This window comes from Mobula hypostoma, chromosome 19, assembly GCF_963921235.1.
Source record: "Mobula hypostoma chromosome 19, sMobHyp1.1, whole genome shotgun sequence".
NCBI classification, from domain to species: Eukaryota; Metazoa; Chordata; class Chondrichthyes; order Myliobatiformes; family Myliobatidae; genus Mobula; species Mobula hypostoma.
Genome location: NC_086115.1, coordinates 55,057,771 through 55,070,197, shown reverse-complemented (window position 1 = coordinate 55,070,197; position 12,427 = coordinate 55,057,771). Strand labels below are relative to the sequence as shown.

The 12,427-nt window shown below is 41.9% G+C and overlaps 1 protein-coding gene across 3 annotated transcripts in view; it reads right to left on the bottom strand.

Annotated features, from left to right (window-relative positions):
• Positions 1-12,427, bottom strand: part of plpp4 (phospholipid phosphatase 4) — a 406,496-nt gene that overhangs the window by 184,344 nt on the left and 209,725 nt on the right. For all 3 annotated transcript variants that reach the window (XM_063071213.1, XM_063071215.1, XM_063071214.1), the window contains exon 5: positions 12,192-12,316. In XM_063071213.1, coding sequence (XP_062927283.1) covers positions 12,192-12,316 — 125 coding nt within the window. The remainder of the gene's footprint in view (positions 1-12,191; positions 12,317-12,427) is intronic.

Here is a 12,427-nt window from a genome sequence, read left to right as displayed (position 1 = left end):
AGCACATAATGATGATGACTGTGTTTGGTCCATGATTCAGCTCCAGACAGTAATGTAGGATGAAGGACTGCTCCATACATCCTATAATGCCATGATCTAATAAATGCTATAACCAGCTTGAGAGTCCGAATGGTCTCTACTTCTTCCTAGCCCACTTCTAAGAATTACAGTAAAATTCCAAAAGTCTGGTATCCCATTGCTTGGAAATCCGGATGGTCCAGGAGCTGTTTGGGGCACATCCTTTACATACATTGGGCCCAGTTTCTATGCTCCCTTTAAGCTCACTGGGGCTTCATTCCCACCCTTCCTTTAAGCTCAGTAGAACCCCATTCCAGCTCTCCCTTTAAACACATTTAGAGCCTTGGTTTCTACACTCCTTGCAAAACTTGTTGAGGCTCCGTCCCTACAGTTCCATTAAGCCAGGGTTTCCCAACCTTTTTTAATGCCATAGAACAATACTATTAAGCAAGGGGTCCGTGGACCAGGTTGGGGACTCCTGCTTTAAACTTACCAGGGTTCCAGTTTTGCACTCTCTTCAGTCATACTGGAGCCTCGGTTTCCTCACTGGCAGAATTGAATCTACTGCAAGATCAGATCAATCCTGATGAAAGGTCATCAATCTGAAATGGGCATTCTATTCTCTCTTCTCAAATGCAACACTTTCTCTGTTTATCCCAAAATGCTTGGAAAAATAGTAATATATTGTTCCAGATGAAGGAATGTGAACTTAATAACATCCTTTGGCAGTGCAGGGATGAGACGTGTGCCAAAAAGAATGGTGACGAGGTGCAGCTAGTGATGGATGGCAGAGGAATGTAGCTGACTGCAGATAAGCCACTGAGCTTATCAGAGGACATTGAAAGAGTAGGAAACTGAAAATGAGGAGAGTTAGCAAAACTTACTCCAATGTGTAATCAGAATCAGAATCAGGTTTACTAACATTGGCAGATAAGAAATTTGTTGTTATGCGGCAGCAGTACATCGCAATACCTAAAAACTAAAACTGTAAATTACAGTAAATATATATATATAAATAGTTAAATTAAGTAAGTAGAGCAAAGAAGTAGTGAGGTAGTGTTCATGGGTTCAGTGTCCATTCGGAAATTCGATGATAGAGGGAAAGAAGCTGTTCTTGAATCGTTGAACGTGTGCCTTAAGGCCCCTGTACCTCTTCCCCAATGGTACCAATGAGAAGGGGGCATGTCCTGGGTGATGGGGGTTTTTAATGATGGATGCCACCCTTTGAAGGGATCGTTCCTTGAAGAAGTTCTGAATGCTGGGGAGTACAATTTTACGTTGACCAATTAACCTACCAACCAGAATGTCTTTGGACTGTGGGAGGAAACAGGAGCACCCAGAGGAAACCCAGGCAGTCACAGGGAGAATGTATGAACTCCTTTCCAGCAGTGGCATGTGGAAATATATCTGTAATCCTGTAGACTTTATGAACTTATAAGTTCTGTAAAATATAATGTGACAAAATGGTGATCCCAAAGTGCTTTGCTGGCTTGTTGGCTTGTTTGGATGGGAGGCTTACAAAAAGTCTGTGTGTGTTTTATATCAGGATGTATGTCTATGGCAGGTAGTGTTTTGACAACAGAGAAAAACAGGACCCAGCCTTGATGGGGAAGAAGTCTCAAACGACAAATGGACTGATGAAGGAACAGATGCATGGATCCAGACAACAGAGGAATGCAATTATCGGATAGAACAACCTAATTACTGGTCTCTGTAAATGTAAAAGAGTGGTTTGTTTTGAGCTACAAGATTGAATCTACTTTCCAAATGATTAACGTATGGAGGTAGACTTTCCCTTACAAATAATAAAAAAATGCATATAATTTGACCTACTCTGAATTTGTTGTAGTCTGTTACTGTACAATAGAAGAGCTATCTGAACACTATACAACAGGAGGGAAATGAACCTGGGTTGCTGGTACATAAAGCGTTGTGCTAACCACTATGATACCATGCCGTAGTCTTGGATTAAATTCTGCAGTGATAATATCCCAAGGATGGATCAAATAATAACTCCTGGAAGATGAAATATGGCTCCAAATGCTCAATGCTGATGTTTGAAGATGTCTATATCTGAGGCAGAGTGAGCTTTAAAGTGTTTCCAACAGTTTGAGCAGAGGATGCAAATTGAAATCATTCAGATCCACACTACAACCTGAGTGCTGGTGTAATTAACATATCTGGACGTTTACCTTTAGCATCAGACAACTTACCTCTGCATAAAGAAAGGTAGGATAGGAAAGTTGATTTTATGGACAGACAGCCTTAGAGCGTGTTTATATCCAAGTGCCAAGGTAGGAACTAGGGCACCCATTGTCAGTGTGAAGAATCAGTTTTTAACTGAACAGTTTGTTTAACTGTAAATCACAAAGCAACCCTGATAGATAATGAGAAACAATCTGAGGGAGTTTGGATATCATTGCTTAAAGTAGAAAATTCCCAACAACTAGGGCACCTAGTTTCCAACAACTAGGACAAAGAGTCATAGACGACTACAGCACAGAAAAGAGCCCTTCAGCCCATCGAGTCTGTGCAGAACTGTTAATCTGCCTACTGTCACTGACCCACACCTGGACCATAGCCCTACATACCCCTCCTATCCATGTACTTATCCAAACTTCTCTTAACTGTTGAAATCAAACCAGTATCCACCTCTTCCGCTGGGAGTTCGATCCACACTCACACCACCCTCTGAGTGAAGAAGGTCCCCATCGGGCTCCCCTTACATATTTCCCCCTTAATCTATGGCCTCTGGTTCTAGTTTCACGCAATCTCAGTGGAAAAAAAGCCTGCTGCATTTACCCTATCTATACCCCTCATAATTTTGTATATAGTACCGTGCAAAAGTCTTAGGCACATATATATAGTTAGGGTGCCCAAGACTTTTGCACAGTACTGTTGTAGTTTCATGTATTGCACTGTACTGCTGCTACAAAAAACAAATTTCATGATATGTGTGTGATGATAAACCTGATTCTGATATGGGTTTCCATTGTGGACTGAGAGTGGGAAGGGGGCAGGGAAAGGGGAATCATGGTTGGGAAAAGGGAAAGGGGAGAGGGGAGGGAGCAGGAAGCACCAGAGGGACATTCTGTAATGATCAATAAGCCAATTGCTTGGAATCAAATTACCTTGCCTGGTGTCTTAGGGCTGGGCGTGTCTGCACCTGTACCAACACCGCCCCGGCACTCCTTCTCTGCCATCCCTCCTGCACCCCGCCTGTGGTGCTCCACCCTCGCCATTCACAACATCCTTTGCTCCTGTCAGATTTACAAACACGGTCTCCACTCCACGTTGACAAATGCAATACTGTGTAAAAATCTTAGGCTCCTTAGCTATATATATGCCAAACACTTTTGCACCGTACTGTACTCACCATCCTCTGGAAGCTTAGGGCTCTTTAAAATATTTCCCCTTTCTCCCAAAATCTATGTCCCCTAGTTTTGGACTTCCCTCACCTAGCCTATCTACATCCGTCATGATTTTATTTATTTCTACAAGATCTGCCCTCATTCTCGTATGTTCCAAGGAATAAAGACCTAGTCTGGCTAACCTCTCCCTATAACTCAGCCCCTCCAGTTCCAGCGATACCCCCTTAAATCTTTTCTGTAACCTTTCCGGTTTATGCACATTTTTGCTACAACACGGTGACCGAAACTGTACACAGTCTCCAAGTACAGCCTCCCCAAAGAGTTAGGCAACTGAAAAGAAAATTCAAGATCACCAGCATGGAGATTCTGGGGATCTGAAAATACTTCTAGGTATCAAGTTCAGTGAGATTTTGCGCCATGCTGGCTGAGGTCAAAGTCAAAGTAAATTTATAATCAAAGTAGGTATATGTCACCATCTACTACCTTGTGCTTTATTTTCTTGCAGGTATTTACAGGAAAATAAAGAAATACAATTACATTTTTGAAAGATTATACATAAACAAAAACTGTCAAGCAACCAATGTGCAAAAGAAGGCAAATTGTGCAGATAGTATGATCATCATCATGTGCCATGCCTAAGACTTTTGCACGGTACTGATAGTGGAATGAATTGCCGATTGAAGTGGCCGAGGAGGGCGTCATGTAGTAAACCCTTGCACATGTCTATGGAGAGAAGGGCTTAGAAGGTTTTGGTCCAAGTGTGGAAGAGTGGGGCCAATGGGTGGCTCGATAGCTTGCATGGTGTTGTTGGGTTGAATGCTGTGTATCTATGCTGTGTTGCTCTATGACGACTCTATATCTATGCAACCAATCCAAAAGAGTGGGGGGGGGAGGGCAACTACCATCTGACAGGCTGCATCACCATCTGGTATGGGGCGGGCGGGGGGGGGCTGCTACTGCACAGGATCGAAGGAAGCTACAGAAAGTCATAAGATTAGTTAGTTACATCATGGGCACTAGCCTCCATAGTATTCAAAACATTTTCAGGGAGCGATGCCTCAGAAAGGTGGCGTCTATTATTTAGGACTCCTATCACCCAAGACATGTCCTCTTCTCTTCAGTTTTACCATCAGGAAGAGGTACAGAAGCCTGAAGGCCACATACTCAATGATTCAGGAAGATCTTCTTTCTTTCTGCCATCCGATTCCTAAAAGGACATTGAACCCATGAACACTACCTCACTTTTTTATAATTTCTGTTTTTGCATGACTATTCTTAATTTAACCATTTAATATACATATATATACTTACTGTAATTCATTTATTTACGTTTTCCATATTTATCATGTCCTGCTGCCATAAAGTTAACAAATTTCACGGCATATGCTGGCGACACTAGACCTGATTCTGATTCTGTTTCCGACATCCAGCAGGAAATGATGAGAGCGACTGAAGGAGCGGGGCGATCTGCCAGCACATGGAGTGGGTGCTGCCAATACTCCGAACGTCCTGTGCTCACAATGGCAGACAGGTTTCACTGCATTGTGACTTCTCCATTCACCCTGGCCCTCTCATTACCGGGACAAATTGTGTTTATTGTCACACGCACAAGTACAGTGAGCACTAGTAAGATCAGAGCAGTATCAGCAGCTCAAGGACAGTGAAAACCCAGTTTCTGAAATTGTAGAAATGAAAGCTCTGTCCTGCTGTTATCAGACTCTTGAATAGATCTCTTCTATAATAAGATGGACTCCTGACCTCACAATCTATCTTGTTATGATCTTGCTCTTTATTGTCGACCCACACTGCACTTTCTCTGTAGTTTTTTTTACACTTTATTCTGCATTGCTGTTTAACCCTATTCTATCTCAATGCACTGTCATGATTTACTACTACAATGTCGACTCAGGCCTAGGGGGCCGGCGTCGGGCACAATGACAGACTCTCCACTTCTCCCGCTCCCTCATCAGTGTGTTCAGTTCACCTTCTTTAGCCAGAGGGTGGGGAATCTGTGGAATTTGTTGTCACGGGCAGCAATGGAGGCCAAGTCATTGGGTGTATTTAAGGCAGAGATTGATAGGTATCTGAGTAGCCAGGGCATCAAAGGTTATGGTGAGAAGGCGGGGGAGTGGGATTAAATGGGAGATTGGATCAGCTCATACTAAAATGGTGGAGCAGACTCGATGGGCCGAATAGCCGACTTCTGCTCCTTTGTCTGATGGTCTTATGATCTACATTAGCTGCGCCGCTGTCTTCTAAGAGCGTGTTGACCATAGTCTTGGGAGGGTGTTCAGGGTTCATCCTCCCGTGCTTGGGCTCCCATATGATGACTAGGCTGGCAGGTAGCTCGTGGTGGCGTAGACAGTGCCCTGCTAGTTGCAGTCTTCTCGCCTCAATTTTAGTGGAGAGCATCAGTAGGTTGTTATAGAGCTCAACGTTCATCATGTGCTGTTACCAACTCACATCAAGAGCCATCCGGAGCATTCGTGTATTGCAACCATCCAGAAACTTTCGCATAGTCTTGGTGAGTGTCCACATCTCGCATCCGTACATGAGGATAGACTCTATGACTGCCATGATTTGATCTGTATGAACAGTATGTAAGACAAGCTTTTCACTGTACCTTGGTACCTTTGGCGAAAGTAAATCAATACCAACAGATGGGTTCATACAACAACACACAGAACACATAAATTATACAAGACAGTGAAGACAATACTCTCAGGCCAATCTGCTAGCCTGGCACAGCAAAGGCAGTGGGGACAGAGGTTCACATTCAGGGTCCTCTATCAGTTAGTATGTCTGTATATATACAGTACCCTGCAAAAGGCTTAGACACAAATATATAGCCAAGCAGCCCAAGCCTTTTGTACAGTACAGTACTGTATTTGCATCAATGAGGAGGTATGCAGGTGTGCGTAACATAGAAACATAGAAAACCTACAGCACAATACAGGCCCTTCAGCCTACAAAGCTGTCCCAAACACGTCCTTACCTGAGAGATTACCCAAGGTTACCCATAGCCCTTTATTTTTCTGAGCTCCATATACCTGTCCAGGAGCCTCTTAAAAGACCCCATCGTATCCACCTCCACCACCTTCGCCAGCAGCCCATTCCATGCACTCACCACTCTCTGCGTAAACCCTTACATCTCCTCTGTATCTGCTTCCAAGCACCTTAAAACTGAGCCCTCTTGTGCTAGCCATTTCAGTCCTGGGAAAAAGCCTCCGACTATCCACACGATCAATGCCTCTCATCATCTTATACACCTCTATCAGGTCACCTCTCATCCTCTGTTGCTCCAAGGAAAAAAGGCCGAGTTTACTCAACCTTTTCACATAAGGCATGCTCCCCAATCCAGGCAACATCCTTGTAAATCTCCTCTGCACCCTTTCTATGGTTTCCACATCCTTCCCATAGTGAGGCGACCAGAACTGAGGACAGTACCCCAAGTGGGGTCTGACCAGGGTCCTATATAGTAGGAGGAGGAGAAGATGGCGACGCGACGCAGCACGAGCGGCCCCTTCGGTGAATGATATCTGTAATCTGTCAAGTAGGGTACCGTGCACAATTCTGATTTGATGGAGACAGACGTGAGAGTACGGAGGAACATCTGGAGAAACTTCTGAAATGCCCGCTTCGCTGCCGCTGCTACTGTGTGGTAACCGGAATCTCCGGAGCAGAAGGCCCTGAATCCTCGGCTTTGCTTGTTTTGGCGGCCGGTGAGAGGTCGAAGGCGCTTGTCAGAGGATGGCACTCGAGAGGCTGTATCGGAGGGGCTGGTTAGAGGCTTGAAGTTTTCGGACAGATGGACTCAGTGTCGGCTGTTGTTGGGTGCTTCCAATGTATCGGCAGTTGTTGGTGCCTGGAGGTTTATGGCAGGGAGTTTCTCCCTTTTGCTGCCTGCTATCGGGGACTCAGGAGTCGATCGGGACTTGAGACTTTTTTTATTGTGCCCATGGTCAGTTCTTTATCAAATTATGGTATTGCTTTGCACTGCTGTAACTATATGTTATAATTATATGGTTCTGTCAGTGTTAATCTTTGGTTCGTCCCGTTTTTCTGTGATATCACTCCGGAGGAACATTGTATCATTTCTTAATGCATATATGCATTTCTAAATGACAATAAAAGAGGACTGAGTGTTCTCATAATATAAAAAAAAATTACCTCTCGGTTCCTAAACTCAGTCCCACGATTGATGAAGGCCAATGCACCGTATGCTTTTTTAACCACAGAGTCAACCTACGGAGCAGCCTTGAGCATCCTATGGACTCGGATGCCAAGAGTCCTCTGATCCTCCACACTGCCAAGAGTCTTACCATTAATACTATATTCTGCCATCATATTTGACCTACCAAAATGAACCACCCCACACTTATCTGGGTTAAACTCCATCTGCCACTTCTCAGCCCAGTTTTGCATCCTATCAATGTCCTATTGTAACTTCTGACAGCCATCCACACTATCCACAACACCTCCAAACTTTGTGTCATCAGCAAATTTACTAACCCATCCCTCCACTTCTTCATCCAGGTCATTTATAAAAATCATGAAGAGTAGGGGTCCCAGAACAGATCCCTGAGGCACACCACTGGTCACCAACCTCCATGCAGAATATGACCCGTCTACAACCACTCTTTGCCTTCTGTGGGCAAGCCAATTCTGGATCCACAAAGCAATGTCCCTTTGAATCCCATGCCTCCTTACTTTCTCAATAAGCCTTGCATGGGTACCTTGTCAAACGCCTTGCTGAAATCCATATACAGTACATCTACTGCTCTACCATCATCAATGTGTTTAGTCACATCCTCAAAAAATTCAATCAGGCTCATAAGGCACGACCTGCCTTTGACAAAGCCATGCTGACTATTCCTAATCATATTATGTCTCTCCAAATGTTCATAAATCCTGCCTCTCAGGATCTTCTCCATCAACCTACCAACCACTGAGGTAAGACTCACTGTTTATAATTTCCTAGGCTATCTCTACTCCCTTTTTTGAATAATGGTACAACAGCCACAACCCTCCAATCCTCTGGAATCTCTCCCATCCCCATTGATGATGCAAAGGTCATCGCCAGAGGCTCAGCAATCTCTTCCCTCACCTCACACAGTAGTCTGGGGCATATCTCATCTGGTCCCAGAGACTTATCCAACTTGATGCTTTCCAAAAGCTTCTGCACATCCTCTTTTTTAATATCTACATGCTCAAGCTTTTCAGTCCGCTTATATGGTGACCACTGAGTGCAATCTTTTTTGTTGGGTGATGTTCTTTTTTTTGGTAAAAAAAAACGTGTATTAGTTACAGTATTATGCAAAAGTCTTAGGCACTCTAGCTATATATGTGCGCTGAAGATTTTTGCACGGTACTGTAAGTTCAAAGGTCAAAATAAATTTATTATGAAAGTATATGTATGATACCATATCCTACTTTGAGATTCAATGTCTTCCATACATTTACAGTAGAACAAAGAAATACAATAGAATCAATGGAAAACTACACACAAAGACAGACAGTCAATGTGTAAAAGTAGACAAACTGTGCGAATACAAAAAAGTGGTAAATAAATAATACTGAGAATATCATGCCATTATTGAGAGTATAATTTGCCTCACTTAACTCCTGGGAATGCATCCTTAACTCTCAGGAGATATGAGGTTGCATCCTTTAGCTATGTTGTGTAGGAGCTCTGATAGGCCTGGGTAAAGGTACGTCTGTTTTTCTCAACACAAAATATTTTTAGGAATTATAAATCTAGATATGAGCTCTATAAATATTAGACTAAAAATAATAAGGCCTAAGTCAGCTGTAATTACATCTAGTGATTGTATTCCATCTATCAACCTTGTCACAGCCCGCTGCTGTTCAAATGATTGAATACTGTACTCAAAGATGTGTGTTCATTGTAATTTATTATGACATGTTATTAAACGTTGATGTGGAATTGAGTCAGCAGAGGGCAGAAATAATCTATTTTCTTACCACACTGTCACTTTTTATGTATAATTTCACAAAACCATCTATTTACATACTATCAATTTTTTAAATTAAGCTGTATCATGTAACTGTAGACAGAACAACTTCAACTTGCTCAACTGAAACGTTAACCTAAGTGCTAATTTAGCATTTCAACATTAATTCAAGCAAGAAATTGCAAAGCCTGACAAAGACTACATCGTGGTTTTTCTTAGAGATGAAAATACACAGTCTCACTTAACTTCTGCTCATTTCTTAAAAGCTTTCTTATGCACTCTTTCCAGCATCTGCAGAATTCCTGTTGTTTTCTTATGCACTCATCTGATTATGAGTGCAATTTTAGAATATGAACAAAGGTAAGTAAATTCTATTGACAAACAAAAAGTTAAAAACAACATGCCGATATTGGCAATCTTAAATGGAAACAAGAAGTGCTGGGAACTGACATAAGATCTTGAACCAGAAAAGTTAATTCTGTTTCTCTTTCCACTGATACTTCCTGGCCTGGTGACTGTTTCTAGTATTGCCTGTTTTTAATTGAGTTTTAACTGAGTAACTTCAGATAATTTCCTCAGCTTCTGTTCTCAGTTCATGAACAAAATAAGACGACATAGCCAATGCTGATTGTAGATTGAAATACAGAACAATATTGTACAGTGAATACAATGATTTGTACAATATCATACAATGTTGACTGACATTGAAAGCCTTACCTTGTTATACCAGCAATTTTTGTTTTATACTCTTACATTTTCCATCTTACATCTGTTACATCAGTTATTCATGTTGTACTTTAAAAAAATAATTTCATTTGATGTTAAACACATAACAAACTACAAATTGTAGTGGCAATTCTAACAAACCAATGCCGCTGCTGGCGACCCCACAGGTCATTACCCTTGTATGACATGCTCTCCAATCACTCCAGTAATGTTGTTCCAAAAGCCAAAGAACTGAATTCGATCCTTTATTAGCAACTAGCAAAACTTACCATCTTGCTGTTGTGTAATTAAGTGTTAATTGCAAAATTAAGTGGTCAACAAAAGATATGACATCCATCAGTCCCCAGCTTCAAACTGCCCAGAATAAAGCACAAATATGTGACTTATTCCCTTTGCTTTTACCACATCCCCACTCATGTGACTAGTTATTATAACACACATAACAAATGCGCAACACAGAATACAATACAACTAGAAAACAGCTGCATGGCTCCTACACAAGTATTATTTTGCTCATTGATGTTTGTTTTTCCATAAGTACCGAGTAAATAAAGACAGATTTTCAGCACCTGCACTTTAATTTTTTTTAATTATCAATTAAACTACATTGGAAATATTTCAAATGAACTGATGTTGCTCTATTTCAAAATGGCCACTTTGTGACGAAGTAACACGAGAGGAAGTTGCTTCTACGGGGTCACAGCAATAGGTAATTCTTTGCAATGTGGAAGTAAAATTTAATAAACAGTCTAAGGTGAAGTAAGTAGTCCAGTTTCTGAAACCGGGCAAACGTAAAGCTCTAGGTGAGACCAAGACAGTAGAAATTGTCTAGGTTTCCTTGAGCAGAGTTGACATGTTTTATTTTCTCTCTTATCACCACTGCCCTCCAACTTCACCCCTGGCTTCCTCTGCCCAGAATCATCTTCCTTACCTGGTCCATCAATCACCTGCCAGTCCCTGCCTCCCCCTCCCTCTTTCCTCTGGCAATCTCACCTCTACACCTTTGGTCCTCATGCAGGTTTACTGCTCTGAAATATTGACCATCCCTCTGCATCCACAGATGTTGCCTGATCCACTGATTTCCTACAATGGTTTGTTTTCTGCAGATGACACATAGAATAAGTCTACTAACATTTTTTCTGTCGTTAAACCTTTAAACCCATGCAGGAAGAGGAGAAGAAAATGCTAGCCATGGAGTCATAGAGTAATATAATACAGAAACAACCTTTTTCATCCAGCTGGCCCATGCACTCCCTCTGTTAGTCCCAGCTGGCCTTATTTGGTCCATATTCATCCAAATCTTCCCCCCACCCCCATGAACCGATCCAATTGAGTCTTAAATGTTGCAATTCGACCTGTTTAATCTCTTCCCTGGCAGTTCATTCCAGGTACTCATTATATGTTGGCCTTATCAGTTAGGGCATCCAGTTTAGGAGAAAGGGCATTATGTTGTAGTTATACAAGTTGTAGGTGAGGCTGCACTTGCCGTATTGTGTACAGTTCTGGTCACCTTAATTTGGGGAAGATCTTATCAAGCTGGAGAAAGGTGCATTACAGATTTACAAGGAGGCCTGAGGTTTGAGAAGAGGCCCAAAATGCCCAATTCTGCTCCTATATCTACCTCATTATGATCTTGCACTTTATCGTTTACCTGCACCACATTTTTTTGGTAGCTTTTATACATTATTCTGCATTATTATTGTTTTACCTTATTCTACCTCAATGTACCGTATATTTGATCTGTATGAACAGTATGCAGAGCAAGATTTTCACTGTATCTTGGTACATGTGACAATAATAAATCATTTCCAATTTCTTATGGTTGTATGGAGTTTTGCTTCAGTATTAAAGGTTGCTTCAAAAGATACTATAACTAATCTAATGCAAAATTTTCCTTTTGCACTTAAATCTTTGTCAAGGGAAACATAACTGGTTATTCAAAGTTACACAGACACATAAATTATGGAAAAAGAAATTCTAGCTAGCCCCGTCAGCCAGCTGACGAAGCAAACAGGCAAAGAGAGGACCTGTGCCAGTGAGTTGTAAAATGGAAGAAAGCCACGAAGTAAAGCTAAGATAGAGCAAATAATTTCAGACTTACAGGAGGAATGGCTGCTAGGGAAGCTCTTCCTGCCTTCTGAAACTACATCCGGGTCACCTGTGCAGTGCATTTCAGGGTTCATCACCCCGTCAGGAAAACAGCGGTTAAAGAAATCAGGACGAGGTCTGTAAATCAAAAAAAAGTATCATGAGATTTGAAAGCAGTTTCATGATTTGGAAAGCAAAAATACCCTTAAGGCATACGCCATGATGGGTTGGTAATTACCTTGCAATAGT